The sequence below is a fragment of the Physcomitrium patens genome, chromosome 26, assembly GCF_059467195.1.
Source record: "Physcomitrium patens ecotype Gransden chromosome 26, ASM5946719v1, whole genome shotgun sequence".
Classification (NCBI taxonomy): domain Eukaryota; kingdom Viridiplantae; phylum Streptophyta; class Bryopsida; order Funariales; family Funariaceae; genus Physcomitrium; species Physcomitrium patens.
Genome location: NC_143435.1, coordinates 3967807 through 3986846, shown reverse-complemented (window position 1 = coordinate 3986846; position 19040 = coordinate 3967807). Strand labels below are relative to the sequence as shown.

At 39.2% G+C, this 19040-nt stretch overlaps 3 protein-coding genes across 6 annotated transcripts; 2 read left to right on the top strand and 1 right to left on the bottom strand.

The window, feature by feature from the left end:
• Window positions 1-121: 121 nt before the first annotated feature.
• Window positions 122-6176, bottom strand: LOC112277676 (sister chromatid cohesion protein SCC4). The gene is made up of 14 exons (XM_024510274.3): window positions 5548-6176; window positions 4800-4951; window positions 4527-4668; window positions 4103-4219; window positions 3353-3660; window positions 2979-3163; window positions 2770-2808; window positions 2512-2633; window positions 2136-2282; window positions 1774-1863; window positions 1433-1557; window positions 1131-1336; window positions 861-991; window positions 122-629 (listed from the first exon to the last, which is right to left on the bottom strand). Exons 1-14 carry the CDS (start codon window positions 5758-5760, stop codon window positions 612-614), a joined length of 1995 nt encoding a protein of 664 aa, XP_024366042.1. The 5' UTR covers window positions 5761-6176; the 3' UTR covers window positions 122-611.
• A 3655-nt stretch (window positions 6177-9831) lies between these two features.
• LOC112278058 (uncharacterized) lies at window positions 9832-11770 on the top strand. The gene is made up of 4 exons (XM_024511077.3): window positions 9832-10065; window positions 10700-10796; window positions 10924-10985; window positions 11101-11770. The coding sequence occupies exons 1-4, from the start codon at window positions 9931-9933 to the stop codon at window positions 11215-11217; spliced, it is 411 nt and encodes a 136-aa protein (XP_024366845.1). The 5' UTR covers window positions 9832-9930; the 3' UTR covers window positions 11218-11770.
• Window positions 11771-12520: 750 nt separating this feature from the next.
• LOC112278057 (uncharacterized) lies at window positions 12521-14552 on the top strand. 4 transcript variants are annotated; one of them, XM_024511072.3, is made up of 3 exons: window positions 12521-12599; window positions 12925-13161; window positions 13877-14552. In XM_024511072.3, exons 2-3 carry the CDS (start codon window positions 12953-12955, stop codon window positions 14349-14351), a joined length of 684 nt encoding a protein of 227 aa, XP_024366840.1. In that variant the 5' UTR covers window positions 12521-12599; window positions 12925-12952; the 3' UTR covers window positions 14352-14552. The 4 variants fall into 4 exon arrangements, with proteins under 4 accessions (XP_024366840.1, XP_024366842.1, XP_024366841.1 ...); XM_024511074.3 differs by having other exon boundaries at window positions 12521-12615; XM_024511073.3 differs by having other exon boundaries at window positions 12521-12723.
• Window positions 14553-19040: the final 4488 nt, after the last annotated feature.

Genomic DNA, 19040 nt, shown 5'->3' with positions numbered 1-19040 from the left:
CTATTCTACTAACAAGTTACATTCTCCAATGAGTGAATTGTGTGTTAACTCTCTCCACTAACTTAATTCTCCGAGAACTTTTCTCCAAACCATCCTACCACCTCTACTCTGATGCTTAACATTTTGCAGTAAAAAAATTCATGGTCTCAATAGACGTTTTACTGATCGTTCAAGTAAATTCATATGCAAGCACTGTTCATGTTCATTGTACTCCTTCGAGTTCAAAATGTATATGACTTGGCTATTAGGATCTCTTGGTAAAAACCGAAAGAACTAAAAAGTTTAAAAAATGAAAAAGTACACTTCTGACCCCTTCAACTACTAGAGGCAAAAGGGATTAAACGCCGGTACGCATGAGGATAGAGCCCTGATCGCATGAATTGGTGTTGATGCACTACATGCTTAGAGACTCTTACTCTCAACCTGAGAACTCACTCCAGTGCATCGACTGGAGAATTGGGACCCGAAGGTTTCATATGTTACAAAGCATGATACTGCAGACAAGACCTGAATGATATGCTACCATTGTACAGACTAAAAAGAAAAGTCAGGTCTTGTTATGTGCAGCAAAAGTACAAGTGCAGAAGTTGAGGACGAGTCGTATGACCATACTATCTGCACAAGCCGTACTGCATTCAAAAAATACAAGTCCATTAGAGCCCAAAAAGAAAATCGTGACGAGATTTCCTTAATTATGAAATTCCGAACCACTAAAATCCCTTTTCGTACATGTATGCAAGCTTCAAAAAGATGTACCACATAGAGAAGAATCTGACCAAACACATGAAAATTACCGACTTTGTCCCTTTTACAGGACAGAATACATTGCTTAAATTGGTCAAGGCTAAAAAAGGATAAACCTGCAAAAGAGCTGTGTGGTAAGGAGTTGCTTGTGCCTCAGAAATACGCCGATGAAGCTCCTCGAGCTTCTTGCCCTCAGCTTCTGCATGCTCTGCTTCCTTTCCGGCCTCTTCAGCATTCCGGAACATAGCTAAAGAGCAAGATTACCACGAACAAACATTAAGAACCATAAAACTTGTCGAGGAAATCAGCAGCAATGACACCGTTACGAAACAAGGAATAGTTGCATGATATATCAACCAACTGAAGTTGAGAAGTTAAAGCTATACCTTTAAGCTCTGAAAGGACTGTTACTTGAGTTGGTATGTCATGGAGAGACTTCGCCAGTGTGAATGAAGACTTTAAAATGTCACGAGCCTGAGTGGTATCATGCATGGCAATGGCCAGGCTTCCAAGAACCGTTAGATATTGAGAAACCAATTGATGATTACCCAATTGTTTATGAGTGATTTTTAAACCGGTTGCTAATCGTGTCCTGCAACCACAGGGTATATCAGCACTCAGGATGTATGAAATGATCGAGACATAAGAAATACAGAATGCTCTAGGAACAACAAGTTCTGAAGAGTACCGAGCCTCTTGCGGGTTATGTTGCTTCCTCTGCAGAATGCCTGATGCAAAGAGAACCAAGGTTTTCTCACGAGCCCCTAAATATGTGTCCATATTCCGATATACAGGAGCAACAAGGTCCAATGCCTGCAATTACATAAACCGGGATGAATTACTACCACAAAAAGGCATAATGATGACATGATCTCACCATATTACATGACAGCAGTACTTTTCTATTAACATGTCTACGTCTCTACACCACATAGACACAGGCTGATCGGACACAGTTCAAAAATAAAATAGTTAAACTAAAACTTGCTAGATGACTCCCTCGAGAAAAAATATTAGTGGTCTACTTACATGCGACGATGAATCTGGGTCATCAAGACAAATGTAAGATACTGCAGCATTGACTTGGCACATGGCTCGCAATCCCTCACAATCTGCCATCTGCAGAACCCGCACGTTAAAACATACACTACGTTAATTATCAACTTGATTGTTAGATAATCACAATTTAGCGAGGACTGAAAACCTAAAGAAATGCATAACCTATTTTAGAGCAATCTTTAAAGCTGGTGTGCCCAACTTTAAACTCTGTTGTAGCAATCACTTGAACTATGCACAATCAAATCAGTGCTTCAGATCACCGAAGGTCAAGACACTACACAGCAGGAAAACTGAACAATATCATCTTAGAATAAAGTAAGAATACCACTTACCTTAGAAGCCTGCATAAAATGATGAGCGGACTCACGGAAACAGCCCAAGGATTGTGCGTAATGACCCAGAAGTAATTGAATATTGCTTTCACAGCCTTGTAGCATTGTTGGATACCTTCTCTTCCACTCCACTAATTGAACCAAAGACTGATATTTTATTCAACCAACACAAAAAATGATTCTTAGCAAACTCTTCTCTCACTATGTTGACATTTGAAAGTGGTTAAAACTGAAAACAAAACCGCCTAGGTGAAAGCCTAATTGAAGGAATCAAACTTTGACAGCAACAAAATGAAATCATCATCCTGTAAGTACAAAAGCGCACGTTCTGCTGCACAACAGACTAAAACCTCTTTCTATTCTATGTATTCCTTACTTTCTGGGCTTCGACATAATCGGCTTCGGTGAGGTTGATAACTGCTTTATTCTCAAGTAGCTGCATCAACAAAAGCAAATAAACGCCACCTGTCCACATTGCCCAGTGTTGCAGATCTCCCTCTGTCACGCGAATCAATAAAGTCAGTGCTTACTTTTTCTTCAATATATCTCAGTTACAGTAGAGGTTCTAACAAACTTCAAACTAATTTACATACAAGTGAAATTGGTAAACAGGGTGTACGACAAGTCAGCCCACCTGCAACTTTTCTTGTAATTCCAAGCTTCTCCAGCTCACCTTGTAAAGAAACAAGAGGCTCAAAACAATCAGTTTAATAGCAGTATCACATTAATAAGTTCAGTAGTGTTAAATCACCTAGCAATTTCAGAACACTATTCAGCATATTACGCAAGTGGTCTTATCCAGAAACATGGATACCCGAGGCCTAATAATATGGAGTTGCATACCATTGACACGTTCCAGTCCGGAGATAATTCGAGATGTACAATCTTTGAACATGCCTTTTGGCCTTGAACAAATAACAGCCATAAGATCTACCAGAACAAGTACTGCAGCCTTGGGAATCCATTCCTCGTCCAAAGGTGCAGGTCCCAATGGAAGCTTTTTTGAGTCCATCTGTGTAGCAGGGCGCCTACAAATGAAATCCAAAATGAAATAGAGAATGTAATGGTACCATGGGAAGAGAACTTAAAATGAAAGGGAAAAACATTGCCAACGTTAAGGACTGCAGTCTAATAAACATTACAAAAAGGATTCATTCAACAGAATATACTTTGTGTCCTTCATCAGACTAAACTTTAGACGCTCCTGCGCGACTTACATTAGTTGTTCGTGTTGAAGGAGCTGCTGCTGAATTAAGACATAATGATACCGCAAATCGGCAGCCCGCTGTGGCGGAGCACCTGGACGTTGTAGCTCCGTAACCACCCACTGCAGTTGATTCTTAAGCTCTCGATGTACAACAGGATCAAATACAGGTTGTTGCACTGGTGCGGGCTGTTCCAGTTCCCGTAGAGTTGCATCCAGGTCAGTCGTGCGATCTTGTGCTTCCTTGTACTCACATGCTCGCAGGAGGTAAAATATGTAAAGAAGCTCCTTGTAGACGTGTAGACCTGCATGTGATCGTTTCTACAAAAACCTAGAGTACGTAAATGTTTCGTCAACAATCTCAAAGGGCGAATCAGATGAAGATTCAATGCAAATGAAAATTGAACTAAGAAAAAGATTGGCACTTTAACTGGAGATACTGTACTATGTATGAAAGAATAGCAAAACTCGAAATCATATTCTTTCACCTACCGAACAAGGTTGATGTTAGAATTTGAAAACATCACCATGATGTCACAGGTTCTAGTGGTGAACCGAAAACATATAATGGGGGTTTGTCGCAACTAAAGCGAGGGTCACAACTGTTTATGACACGTGCACAAGTCTTACTAGGGGAACAACAAAGAGTAGGTTCACAAGCCATAGAATTTTCTACTACTAAAACGAAGCATGCTTATCATTGCCCCCTTTCAAAACATGAACAATGTGCATATCGAACCGAGCCCTCAAAGATGAATCATACCAGGTTTTGTGGAATTCTGTCAAACAACCGATCACAAAAAGCAAGACTTTGGTCGATGGTTGTAGGCTCCTCCCATTGCATCAGCTGAACATGCAACCTAGCAGTAGCAAATACCATCTGGTACATCTATAATTGTCAGTTACACATTCTCAATTCACAAACTTCGGGGAACAGATGAAGGGATACAAAAAGCCATTGAATCAAGAAGTTTCTAAATAAGTACCAAATATGTACCACTGTTCTCGCCTAAGAGAAAGCTAGAGTGCAGAACCAAATCATTGTCTTTAGGACTGCAGAAGACTTATCCACATTATGTGTTAGAAGGATGATGATTTGCAGTACGACTAAAAACCAGAGTCTGAACACCGTATCGTACACGTAGTCGTGAGGCCATCCAACAACAAGAGATTAGTGAAGAGTTTACCTCAAGTTGAGGTTGATTCATGGCAGCTGCTAATCTGCTGCCGTTGTCCAACATTCTTAGTGCGCCAGCATAATCATTTTCAGTCGTTAGAGCTTTAGCAAGTTGCAAATTGAAGTTGCAACCCCACAGTCGTCCTGAATCACTGCCAAGATCAAACATTATGAGGGATGTTCACACTCCACCGCCGCTAGACACAGGACGAATAGCATTTAAGCCGCTCATTTCCAAAATTAAGACAAGTCTTCTTGTCAATGCTGAGGCCCAAGTACGCACCCAATCCCTGCGTTGGTAGAAAGCTCTAACCCTTTCTTCAGAGTCTGCTTCACAGCCCCAATAGTGCCCACCAGTTGGTAGCATCGACTTAATAGGCTGTAAGCTCGAAATTTCAGCTCAAAAAAAGTTGGAATTTGTTTCAATAATAGTTGCTGCAGCCAGAACAAAGACAACAAGATCAATTTGACTCGAGTACAGGGAAACAACAACTGGCAGAATCAGAGATATCCACTCAGACGCTCCAGCTAATTCAGCTAAACTATACCTAAATATTCCGCTCATTGGACTGATGACCCTATCAATATGAATGCTCCCGTTTTTTCTCCCGTGAACAAAAGCTAAGCCAATACTAACTATGGATGCTCGAGAGAGAAACACTGATAGAGTTCAGTTGCTTTGAAGCTTATGATTCACTAAAAACCCACCTAATGAACAATTTAAAAGCAAATGAAAATAAAACAGTCAGGGGTCGCCAAAGAACTCGAAGAACATCAACTAAGCAACTAATTGGCAAGAACTCTCCACTAAACTACAGGTATACAGCCCCGATTGGCCATTTTAACGAGGAAGAAAAGACTTAACACCAAATTCGCATTTCTTCTGAATCAAACACAAATCGCACATGTCTCAAAGACGGATTCGACGCGTATGAGAGTCTTCAGAGGCCACATTCGCAAGCTACAAGGAGCACACAACAAGACGAACGAAGCAATTGCATTCACCGACACCAAAATTGCGCACCACCTACCGCACGTTCCAAATGCGCCTTAGCATACGTAACATTATCAGTATGCTCCAGCAGAAGCGTCGCAATTCGAAGCCGCGTCTTGACTTCCACCACGGGCAGGAAGGACACCTGGCTCTGGCAAATCGCCTCCAAGCATTTCACAGCTTGCGCTATGCAACCCCCTTTCTCGTGCTCCTCCGCCAACTCCCACAGCCCTTCCGCTATCGTCTCCATCAAAACTCCACCACCACCAGCCCCGATCAATGTAGATTCCAACCCCTCCCCTCATACAACGCCCTATTCCATCTTCTTCTTATGCTTCCCCTCACGCGATCCGCGATTGCAAGCCTCTGTAAGATCCCGTTCCGCTCACTCCGACCATCAGAAACATTCAATACAACTGCAAATTAATCGAACCCCGACTCAGCTTCTTTGCTGCAACGTCGACAGAAGTCGTGGCGAGGCTCATTGGATCGGTGCTCAAGCTGATTGCCTGGCCTGGTGCAATTGAGGACATGGATCGAAGAAGCAAGTGAAGACGGAGGGATCCGTGAAACCCTAAATTCGGAAGGGGGAACAGTGAGGAATCCAGCTGGATAGTTTGAAATTAAACCACGACGACGCAATGACGCTCCCCGCCGGCGCTCTCGTTTGCGCGCTCTCTTGGCCCCGAAATGCCCATCACGCACATCTTCTTCTTTTTTTTACTTTTTCGGTATCACTTTTGCTTTTTAACACTGCGAAAATGTCCATTATCCGTTGGAATGTACCAATTCAATTCAAGAGCGTGAATGTTGCAAAAATTGGACATGTAAGGTTGACGACCCATTCCGGACCACCCCCATTTTTGTCATATAAAATGGTCTATTTTCTATGAACTTGACATGAATCATTGATGGGTTCTAACACCTTGTGTGCACATTACTTAGTGCACATTTCGTCTCAACTCTGTATTGCCATTTGGTAATTACATGCCAATTTGGAAAATTTGGCTGGAATCAAGCATTCTCAATTTTGTAACCAACCATTGGTCGGAATTAGGTTAATCTATATGACAAGTTTAGGACAACCAAAATCTTCAGTTGAAAAATTCATAATAATTTTGTTTTTTGAACGAAAAGATGTGAAAAAGCTTGGAATCCTCTTGATCTCTATTTCCCTACACATTGAATTTTTTTTAATTCATTGTATCCATATTGCATATATGTTAAAATGCTTAAGTGGTCAGAAATGGGTCGTCTACCTGAACGGTTCTTCTATGATATAAAAAAACGTGAATTCATGTCTAGATTTTTTATAATATTTTTGTATCACATATATAAGGGTTTTGAATATGAAAATATGACACATGATTTAGTGTCTATTTTTCTATTTTTATAGTATTGATATAAAAATTGTATTCTTACTATTCTTAATATTTGAATACATCAGAGTTGTAATGTATTTCAATTTATTGATTTTTACCTGAAATTACCTTAAAATATAAGCTGGATCAAATGAGCATATTCTTATAACATACGTTCACAAACTTTTTTTCTTAATTAAACAATGATTATATATATATCTATATATATATATAGGCAGTTTGTTAATGCAATGATGGAATGGTTGGAAATTAGTTTTTCAGAAGGAAAAAACAAATAAAACAAATAAAATAAACTGAATGCTTGAATGAACATAGACCCCTTGAGTCTGGGGCTTCTTATTATTAATATGAATTGTATCAATAAACTCTAAAAATGATTTATTTCAATAAGATGTCAATTATTGCACCATGATCTTTTTAATGAACTCTATAATCATCAAATTAATAGTTTAAAAACATATGAAAAATGTTTGAATATGTTTATTTATAAATATCTAGTTACATTAGTAACTTCAAAATCATTGTACTGTACAAGATGATAACACATATTTGATTCTGAATGACCTCCTAAAAAGTTTTGTATACAGTAAGTAGAGTTGTACAAGTATTATTTGTATAAAATAAAATAAAATTCTACTCTAAGGAATGTATATATATATATATATATATATATACATATATATGAAATTTATTGAATACAAACGGTCATTGTTATCTCTTTATAAAGAATAAATGTATCTAAGGGTAATGACATAAATGAATTACATTCACATATCCCAATTGGCCATGAATGAAGTTTCCACTATTTTATCTTCTCATCTTCATCTATTTTCATCATAAAGTTGCACTGTGTTATCAAAGCATGTCATTCAATTCTGCAATGCATCCATCCAACACAATTATTTTATTATTTTTATGATGGCAAAATCAAAATATTAAACTACTTAAGAATATTAATTCTTAAGTGAAATACATAACACCATAAAATCTATTATTTTTAATCTCAAGAGAATATAACCATTGTTTTTTTATGTAAAAATTAGTCTCAAAATGTACTAGACATTAGGTTAGTCTCAAGTCTTGGCCATCCTCCTTTTCCAATCTTGATGTCAACCTTCCAACATGAATAACTCATTTTTTTACTATTTTCTTGCTTTTAAAACTTACAAGAATGTTACAAATTAGGCCAATTATTAGCACACAATAGAAAACATTTCAATCCAACAAGCAAATTACATAAAATCATAGAAACCTTCACTTACCTTCAAAATCTAATTTTTGAGAGTCTAACTTAATTAATTTGATTTTTGAATTAAGCTTAATTATATCAAAGACATCAAACACAACTACATTCATAAATTCATCTAACTTCATGTAGATCTACTAAAAATCTCATACAATCCATAATTGTTTATTTTATTTTATTCCACTAAAAATAGAGTCACTCAAAACAATCCTAACTTTGCAAAGCTCTCACAAAGTCATTACCCATTCGAATTCTTCAAAACGTATGTTCAAAGACATACTATTAAGTCTGCTCTCTAATTCCTCTCTTTGATCAATAAGAAATATCTATATTTTTAAATTTTTTACAAGTGCATAGTTTTGTACTTCAAGGCCTAGTTTTGGTCATGATATATAATTGGTCCTCTTTGGTATTAATCTAAAGTTTTTTTTAGGTTATTCTTGTTGAAAGCTAATAATTAATTTCATCTAAAGATATCTATAATATTATCTCTTTTACCCTACTCTTTTTTTTGTCTTGTTCATGGTCATACAAAGCAAGTAAAAGCCCATTTAATTTAAAAAAACAGCATTAACACTAAATTGTTTTTACTACCTTCTTAATTTCTACCTATGTTTCTAAAGTAAATTGCTACTATATTTTCATTTAAACTCTTTTATAATACAATTATTCTTTTTTTCTCTTTTGTCCAATAGTTGTGTTATAATACAATATTGCTTCATCAATTTATAGATATGTTAATGTGAATATTCATAAAACTTTAATTATCAAGGATATAAATTTGGATATGTTCATTAAAATAGTATATTTATATAAAATATAAAAATAGAAAAAAATATTAATTCAAAAAGAATGTATTATAATGGATATTGTAAAATACAAAAGATTAGAGTGACTTAAACCAAGACTCAAGCAAAAGAAAAATATTGATAATATTAAATTGTGCCTCTATATATATTAATTAGCAAGCCACAAGACTCATAAGAAATGTGTTCAAGTTGCATGATGCTATTATAATGGTTTATTTTTTATTTTTTGTAAAAATAATGATTTAGAAAATAAAGACCATTACAAAATTTATAAAAGTAATTTGTAGATTGTACATGTATGTATGCTCTAAATAAATATCTATTTCATCATATATACACACATACACATATCTATTTTGTTCCTACATAAACATATCTAGAAGCTTTTTTAACACCAGTATTAATTTAAAAAATAAATGAATTGCAAGAATTTCCCAAAATATATATATATTTTTAATTATTTTCGTAATTAAAAAAATAAGATGAAAAAAAAAATGTACCACTACTCACCCATGACACCAAAGATAACAAAAGATGAATTAATAACACTTTGTTTCATTTCTAGAGTATCTTGAAATATCATTTACCAAGAATTCCAAAACAAGAAAATAAAAAGGGAACTTGTCAAATACAATGGGAACACCTCTAAAAGTAAAAGCTATTAAACCTCATAAGACTTTTGCAAATGGGGTGAAAACATCATACATTTCCAGTTTGGTTACTGAGGACGACAGGAACGAACGAACGAACAGCCTTCGTTCATCTGTTCATCTGTTCACTAGTTCGTTCATTTGTCGACAGAATATCGGGGTTTCTTCGACGTGTTTGGGGCATCAGGAGCCAAGAGGGGCGTCGAGGGGCTTGAGCACGCCTTGTTGCGTTGTTTCAATCCTCTGTTGCTTGTGTGGAGGACATTTTGTCGAATTTATCACGTCATGTAGGTTGTGAATGATCATTGCTCGTGGGAGGAAGCTGAAGCAGTCATGGATTACTCCCTGGCTGCTGTGAAAATGTTCATTTCGCATCTAAAACCTGCAAAACCTGCCACTGAGTTGACGCAGAACGGTGGAACGGCGTTTGCGATAGGGTCGCTTGTCTTCCAACGCGCTTGGCTACAGGTTACTCGATCACTCTCTTCCTCATTCTGTTCGGAATTTCGTGTTGTTCAAACCATGCTGTTTATCTGGATGCATTGTGACGGATCCAAGTGTTTCTACTATTTTTCCTCGGTCAGTGCTCTTGCCTGTAGTAATTGTGCTGAAACGATTGGATTTTCTTGCCTGCACAGAACTCTGTCTTGAGGATGGTAGTTTGTGAATGATAGCTGTAAGTCGATTTTGAAAATTTTGGTGTGTACCTCTGGTTTTTATTTGTCACTTTCTTCCGGTATTGCTGGATGGGAAAGAAATCTTCGTAATAAGATGCGTTATTGGATAAAGCATTCGTTTTCAGCATACACTTGGTGTAATGAGACACTGCATGTGTCTAATTTTTTTTTTTTTTTTTTTTTTTTTTTTTGTTGTTGTTGTTGTTTTAGTTTTATTTTTATTTTTATTTTCTTTCTTTCTTGCGTCCAAACCTCATTCCGTATGCATGGGAGAGTGCTTGGCTAGGGCCCAGGTTAAATTGTTAACGAGTTAGTTGATCCACTGGGACAAGTCCAAGAGTTGGTCTTGCATTCTTAATTTTTCTCTCGGTTTTTGTCTTTGAGTATGGATGTTTACGAATGAGGAATTCGTGGTTGTTTTGCAGGGAGTATTAGTGCAGGGGGCGGATAAAGGAAGCTTTTTCTTGCAGGATGGAACAGGCTCAATACCTCTTCAAATGGGGGCTGAGTCATGGAAACCTGGTATGCATCGCTATGATATGTTTGCGGATATTTAAATGTACCTCCTCTCTCTTGATGTTTAGGGTTTAGATCTATTGTCCACGTATCATTTGGGATCAATGGGCTGATTTTCAAAGTTGATGTGTAGGGATGTACGTGCTGGTTGTGGGGGCTTACCTGATCGGAGCTGATGGATCTCCATTCGTCTTGGTATGTATAGTCGTGATTCCAGTACTCGTGTTTTCTTCTCCTGCTTTGACTTTGGAATCTAAGGTCGCATTTTGAGTCCCTCTAATTCATACTTTGACCTCTGTTGGTTGCTCAGGTGCATAAGATCGTGGATTTATCATCAAGTCCTGGTAGAGATAAATTCTGGCGGTTGGAAGTGGCTGAGGTACACAACCTCTTCTACAACAAGCTGATAAATGCTTCCACGCACTGATCATCATCCGATCCAGAGAACTGACCCTTGTCAACACCCTCTACATATGTTCCATTTGCTTTAAGGAAGTGGGTTGTCTCTGCACAAACTAATCAGGTTGTGTTCATTAAGTTGATTTCAAAGTATCTCTAGGAGATAGCTTCTGGAAGGCGCACCAATTTTGAATTACTTCAAGGGAATTGATTAACTTTTGAGGATCTGTCGAGCTAAACTTAGTGGAAGGTGTGTGAGCAAATGAAGACAATGATTCGGATGCCCTTTATTTTTTTGGTGTTGGTGTCCGGCTGAATTCCAACGACACAACGTAATTCTGCGCGCGGGTGTGGTGGCCTGAGACTCGCAACTACGCAAAAACTTAGGAAGTGAACAACTCTAAAAGATCATGCATGTTTGGAGCTTGATTTCACTCTCTGTTGAATGTAAAATATTGAAATTAGAAATGGCTTTCATGTCTCATCTGTATCAAGCCATGTGTACAAAGCGACTCGGGCATAAAGCATCGGAGTTGAAGTGTACAATAGAAGGAATAAATTACAAAGAATATTTAAACCCATCTTTTTTGCATGAGGTGGTTGATTTTAAGTCTTCTGGTAGTAATTGGTCTCACAACCACCACTTAAAGAGAAGAAAAATGGTATCTGCTCAGTGGAGAAATTGACGTTGTTCCGACTGAATGGTATGTTCTCGAAGGGTTGTACCGCAATATCATTCCAGACAATTAGCAATGAAACTCAACGTGAAGTTTTCTTCCAAACAGAGTCTAGCACCTTCACCGGTAATAAGCAATGCTCTCAACCGTAATTGACTTCAAATTCATCAGTGGACTGCTTACTAAACTTGACTTCCCCAAATCTTTTACCGCAGACGACTCATGCATATCTCATTGCCGACGCACCCCTCGTTGCAAGTGCTTCGCCTAATCCATATCAGATGGCCTCAAGCATTGACACGGCTATCGGAAGCGATCTCCAAATGTTGGAATGCATACAACCAGGTGGCGGCAATCTGACATGTGCGGGGTGCCCTTCGTCATGGAGCAATCTGTCATGGAGCAATCTGTCATGGAGCAATCTGTCATGGAGCAATCTGTCATGGAGCAATCTGTCATGGAGCAATCTGTCATGGAGCCTCTATTTCTGAACCCTACGTGGACCCCAATACATTTCATGTGACGTCATCGACGAGATCCATTCACGGAAAGAGGCTGACGGTCACCCGAATCGAGGGACCAGATGCGAACACAGACCTCGGCGGGGGTACATTAATCTCTGATCGGATACAGGTCACCGCATTTCTTCTCTCTTCTGCGCATGCTCGCCTTCATACCCACCTTGACGAAATACCCTGCAGGCTTCTAGTCTGCACAATTCTGACAATTGGCGGTGAGTAATCTCGAAGGTAGCGTGTGGGGGTCACATGGGTCTTTCACAACTTGGCAGAGACTGTTTGTTTTGAGGCACTGCTTCCTTCGTTTGGTTGTCTCAATTGTCGCGGCGGTTGATTGAGGTATTGTGGCGTTGGATTGTTTGATTGTGGACGGGTTTGGGGGTAAGAGAGAGTCCTAGGGGGATCAGCGCTTTCTTAATTTGGGTAAATTTCAGTGGGATAGTATGTTTCGTGTGATTGAAGGCATGTGCTGGATGGGGGGCGTTGCAATGGGAATTGCTGGAGAGGGCCTAATTGTTGCTCACTGTTGCCACCTTGCAGTCGTGCGTTGTATTCTGATTGACGAAGGATGGGTTACAAGATGTGTGTGTGGATGTTACTGGCTATGGCAGCAGTAGTTGCTGGTGCACCTGCCGTGGACAGCATTGAATCCCCACAGTATACTGTGATCCATGCGGAATCGGACTTCGAGATTCGGTTGTACCGAGCGTCGACATGGATTTCTACTCCTGTGGAGGATATCTCCTTCAGCAAGGCGACCCAGCTTGGATTTCACAAGTAAGCTTCATGCATTTATCCGCCTCTTTATTTCCTACGGTTTCGGTAAACAGAGCGGGTAGGGTTTTGAGTGGAAGCCGGCCTTGTAGCATAACTGCTGCAAGGAAATACTTTCTGGATGATGGTCTAGCACACCTCTGCGTCTTTTTATTTGTATCTCTATTCCTTGTGAGGGAAGCGAAAGAGCCACCTTCCGAGATTTCTCTGGTATTTTGAGAGACATATTGATGACATGGAGGGCACAATGTTGTAAAATCTGGTTTTTGTTCAGTAAAGTATGGTCACAATACAAGATTGAAACTCGAAATTCGCTTAACCAGGATGAAGAATTCTTCTTTATATTCCTGACGAGAGAGAGAGAGAGAGAGAGAGAGCTTGAGAGGGACAGATGCTAAAAATAACATATTACGAATTGACTGTTGTGAGCAAGAACTTTCTTTCTTTCGGACGGACAATCTATCATGTCCACAAAGCATTATTACCAATCTGTAGTTTCATTTCTTCCTAGTTAATTTCAAGTGTATCTCTTGTGATTATAGCATGTCGTGCGACTCTTTTGATTTCAATTGCATCCATAATGACACTTTCCTTTTAAGTACTGTGGAATCATTTGTGTCTGCACTACTGTATCCTTTCCTGACATCTTGTAATTTTTTGGGTAGAGCTATGTTGAATATGACTATGTAACAACTGGCTGTCGTGTTGTCGCGAGCAGATTGTTTCAGTATATTCAAGGTGCTAACGTCAACAACTCTCGAGTTCAAATGACCACTCCTGTGCTGACAGGAATTGTTCCCTCTGCTGGGCCATTTTGCTCCTCTGCATTTGCCATTCGATTTTACGTGCCAAATAAGTATCAGGACGACCCACCGATGCCCCTCATCGATTCCGATCTCACAGTTGAGAACTGGGATGAGAAGTGCATAGCAGCCCGTCCTTTCACAGGCTTTGCGAAGGATAGCAATGTCGCCAAGGAAGCAGCTGCTCTGGAAGCTAGCCTTCAGAAGACACAGTGGGCCAACATCACCGACAACGAGCCAAAGGATGGTGAGGATGCTTACACCATTGCACAGTACAGCAGCCCGTTTAAGATCTTGGGCCGTGTCAACGAGGTGTGGGTGAGCTTCCCATCAAGCGAGGGCTGCCGCGCTGCGTTTCTTCAGACCAAGGCTGGACGCGTTGTTTCATAAGTCACAAATCCGAGCTTTCCTCAGCCTGGTGTTGTCATCGGACTTGTAATTAGCGTTGGTTGTTGCTAGCGAGAGGTTTGAGTTTAGAAAAATGGTGTGCTCCTTGAGCGCCATCTTGAACGACTGAATTGATCAAATAATTACACCATGTATATATGGAATATAAAAAATTCAACAAATGAAAAGTCTAGACCTCTCCAAGCTTGTTGTTATAGTTAATAAGACTTGTGTTTCGTGTGCCTCTAAGCTTCTGTGCTTGTTGTCATTTGTTTCATTGCGGACTCCCAGAATTCTAACCCCTTTGTCTAAGACCTGTATATCTTCGTGGATTAACTAAGGTGATTTCGAAAAGCAACGCACCTACTCGATGTCTAATTGACGTTACGATGTAAAAGTACATAGGAAAACTCACTGGCTTCAAATTAGCACGATTTACTTGATTTACTACAACGATTCCAGAGGTGGCATGAGCACTCGGCCAAGTTGCACAGCTGTAAACTGCTTGGAACGGAATTTGATCTCGAACACACTCGAGAAACCTGCACCCTTGTTTGATGGAGCGAAAAGATCCTTGCTCCTTGACTTGGCCTCTACCCAAGGTGTCCGAGAGACTAATCGGTGCCGAATTCCAATGAACGTCTCGTTTCAGACACATCTTAGTTCAGGTTGTAACGCAACCACATTGTTGATAAGGAACATGCTAGGTGGCAGAGATGCACTTTGCACCCTATTCAAGGCATGTGCGTAGGATTACAATGGTACACCTCCGTTCAGACCCTATTGAAAATACATATAATATTGCTGATGCTGGTTGCGCAGCCGAAATTAAGGGTCGTTTTTTGTGTCTGCTCAATCGCCAGAGTGCCAAACGTGGCAAAAATTTGTTCACATGTTGGATACTGTGAGGTCCACCACCGATCCCACTGGTCGGGTTTCCACTTAGACGAAGCACCCATGAAGCGAAGGGTCATGGACACACTGTGACTTGTGATTTGTTCTCAACTCCAATACCTGTTAGAGACGTAGACATAAACAAACGGATACAAGTGTTTGGATTTCGTACAATAACTGCCACACCCATCACCGCCAAATCATGAGGACAAAAGCGGGGCTGCGTGAATTTGGCGGTATTCGCCTTCACAGTAGTAATCAATTCAATATGTATTGGATAGAATATTCTTGCTAGGGAATGGGTGACTGACAATTCATTCCGCCTGATTGTGGCGTCATGGGTACCAATCGCTGGATAGGACTTGGGGGTTGTGAATCACCTCGTCGCCCTGCATTTGCTGCGATTTGCTGCAGTGGTTGTACGCTACCGGTGTTTGCTGGACCCTGTAGCATGCATGGTGTGTCTCGGCCGCTGGACTTGGGTCGGGTGTTCTCCTGCATGATCCACTGCAGAAACCTGTAAAGGTTCTGAGTTTGAGGAGAAACTACACCCCGATTATGCGCATTTGAGTTTCGGCAAGCAGTTTTGTTTTAAAGTGTATGGAAGGATGTCAGAAGGGTGTGTACTGTATGGTTCTCATGTTCGGTGATTTTGTCGTTCCAGAAAATAATAGGCCTCTTTCAGGGAATGTCATTGAAGTGGCGCCACGTCTGAAAGAATTCTGTCTTCGCATTTTTGGTTTGATGCAGTTTCCAAGAGGTTCGCGGGATTATATTCACAGTGCAAACACTGTTTTAAAAAGGGCTTGTTGAGTGAATTTACAACTTCAGTTTGTGCAGTTAACCGTGTGGCCATTGGGATCAAGTTGGGGGACATGACAAGCTTATATTGAGTTAAAAAAGATGTAGGACTCGAGAGGAATGAAGATCGGTTTCACAACCATGGTGTTGAAGACGAAGAGGTTGATGCAGGAGGAACCGAGATGTTTTCTCAGCAGGGAACGTGCCTTGTTGTATCGATTCAAATGGGAGGGTTACGAATTGCAGGGTCTACTATTTAAACACAAATCGGTTGATCTTTGTCCACAGTAACGAGGACCTTCCTGTTCGAACTATGAAATGAAGGGGAGGAGAACCTGTTCGGGAGAGCAGAAGAACCCGACTCGCAAATTGAGCAAAACGAATTCTGAGAGGAAATGCTTGGCAGTGAGACTCTAGAGGACCACTTACAAAACCCACAACACGAAAGCCAGCAGTTTAATCAGTTTAAACAGCAGGTCCTCTCTCAAATGCGGCACTAAGTTTTCTGACGGGATCCAACTGCACAATGTGAGTGCAGCCAATCTACTTCCCAAGCATTGCATGCTTCATTACCTGCAGGCTAAAAAAACATTGGTCGATTTCACTGCTTTGGCTTGAACTCTTGCATGTAAACATGGTTAAAAGGTGTAGATAATTTGCAATTCTAGTTTTGCAGTTTCATAGTAGCACCAATCTCGAGCTGAAACACGATTTATTTAGGTGGTGTGGTGCTTGCAAGAGATGATTCGTCATTCTGTGTCTTGTTACTAATCTTTCCGGAATGAAAATTTACTTTGTTTTTTTCAAGTCATTACAGCCCTTCTGTCATGGATAGTCATAGAATTGAGAATTTCCTACTGTTTTGCAGACGTAGAATCTACGTTTCCCTGATTCTCGAACTAGTTATCATGCCGGAAAGTTTGAAATGTTTGTGACCATCGTGTTTAATCTTGTTTCGGAATTGCAGTATTTAATGTTAATGCTATACTCTTGTGAATTCATTTTTGTTGTTGTGGTGATAACAGGGAATGTTATCATATAGCATATATCTTATGCTTTGTTTCCATTATCTCTCTAGAACGCTTTGACTTTGATATTATCTTCTGTATTATGTCAAGCTCATCTTCCGCGCTTACTGTTGTCCAAGTACCATCTAACAGAATGAGTAACAGAATGGGTGGGAAAAAAATATTTGGAGAATGAAGAAGTAAATGAGAGAGAGTTAATATAGAATTTTGTAATGAATACAACTTTCTAGTGTAGAAGAGAAAGATGATCATAATTTTAGGAGAATACTAATTGAAGGTATAAAGTGTGAGACTGAAAGACATAAGCTTTATTTACAATTGTCCTCTAAGATTGTCTTTGTTCTAGTTTCAGTTAGAAACAATTTAAAAATGAAGATAAACGAAGTGGATATATTTTTGTAATTGAAATGGATTATCTTTAACTAATTGGTTAACCGTAGTTCTATTTTTTGACAGCTGTAAATACCATTTCTACTTATTTTTGCTTTTATTAAACAACTTTTATCTTTAGTTTCAATACTTTCACAAGAGAAGTAAATAAATAAAGTCTCTAAGTTTTAAAAAAATTACAATTATTTAGACGTCAGACTTTTAGTTTTGTCATAGGCATTTGTAACATCTCATTCGTGTGTAACGTAAGTCGCGAACACAAGTATTTTGCGTCTCTGTTATTTAGTAAGTAGGAAGGGTGTAACTAATCAAACAGGTATATGAAGCAAGTTTTTTAGCTCGAAGCGAATAGAGTGGTCAAGGTATAGTTCACAACTTTAAGATTTCTAAGCACTTCGCTCCGTGTGGTACAAACCCCTAGTTAAAGTACACATTTTTCGAAACCGCAATTGCTAAACTTGGCAAGATTTTACTCCCATGACAGAGAGAGAGGCTTTGTGTTACATGCTAAGATGGCGTTTTCTTCAGGTTCTTTCATCTTTTGCACGGCGCATTGATGGCGAGAGCACAACAGACATAGGAAAAGTACTGGCGTAGGAGTGCTATTCTAGTGTCGCCCCCCCTCTTCGGTTGTACTGGAACGACTGTGTGGTATTCTGCCAAGACACAAAAACCAGTGTTCAACTCCTTGTACCAAACGAGTGAGAGTCTGTAGGGTTTTTATACGATTTAGAAGGTGCTTCTTGAGTTTGTACACTTCTTGTTTTCGCACCTTGTGCGTAGACCAGGAGAGAAAAAGTTAACCTACCATTAGCATTATCGTGGCCGTCCAGACGCCGAATTTTCCTGTGTACATCAGTGGAAATGACTTGCAAGCAGAGTGATTCTTTGAATGAGTTCCACACAGCGGGATATGTCGCTCAGAAACCTCGCATCTACTGAAAGACTACCCACAAATTTCTAAATCATGGAGAATCAGTAAGAGTTGCGGAAAGTGTTGACCACCCATATAGCCTAGTGTAGACCGTAAAATTGTGATCCTAGACACATCAAGCACATCCCGGAGCAGATGTTGTAAATGAAGCTCCGGAGCTTGATCACATGTGCTCCATCGCTCCTCTTAAAAATTATTATTATTATTATTATTAATCTGCTTACTCCCGTGTGGAGTTCCCCTTTCCCATCCTCTAAACATCGCTTTTGCCATAACTAATTTCTGCTATTACTCGAATTTGCCTCACTACAGATAATAGTCACCAGAGACTTTTAAAATAACTTATGATATTTCAAATCTAGAACAAAAGTCTCTTCAATTAGTATATACTTAAATATCTATTAGTAAATCAACACAAAACATATGTTATTAATGCAACAATTTGTCAAGATTGTAATGGTAGATTCAATTATACATTCAATTTGTAGTCGATTCCAAAATACTATATGTTTATAAAAAGAAGTATGGTATTAAAATCTTAAAAACACATTCCTAAAGTTTTGCAGAAAAGAAGAATAAGTTCTTTGATTATATATGATTTTTTATATAATATATGTATAATAAAAAAATATATATATATTGCAA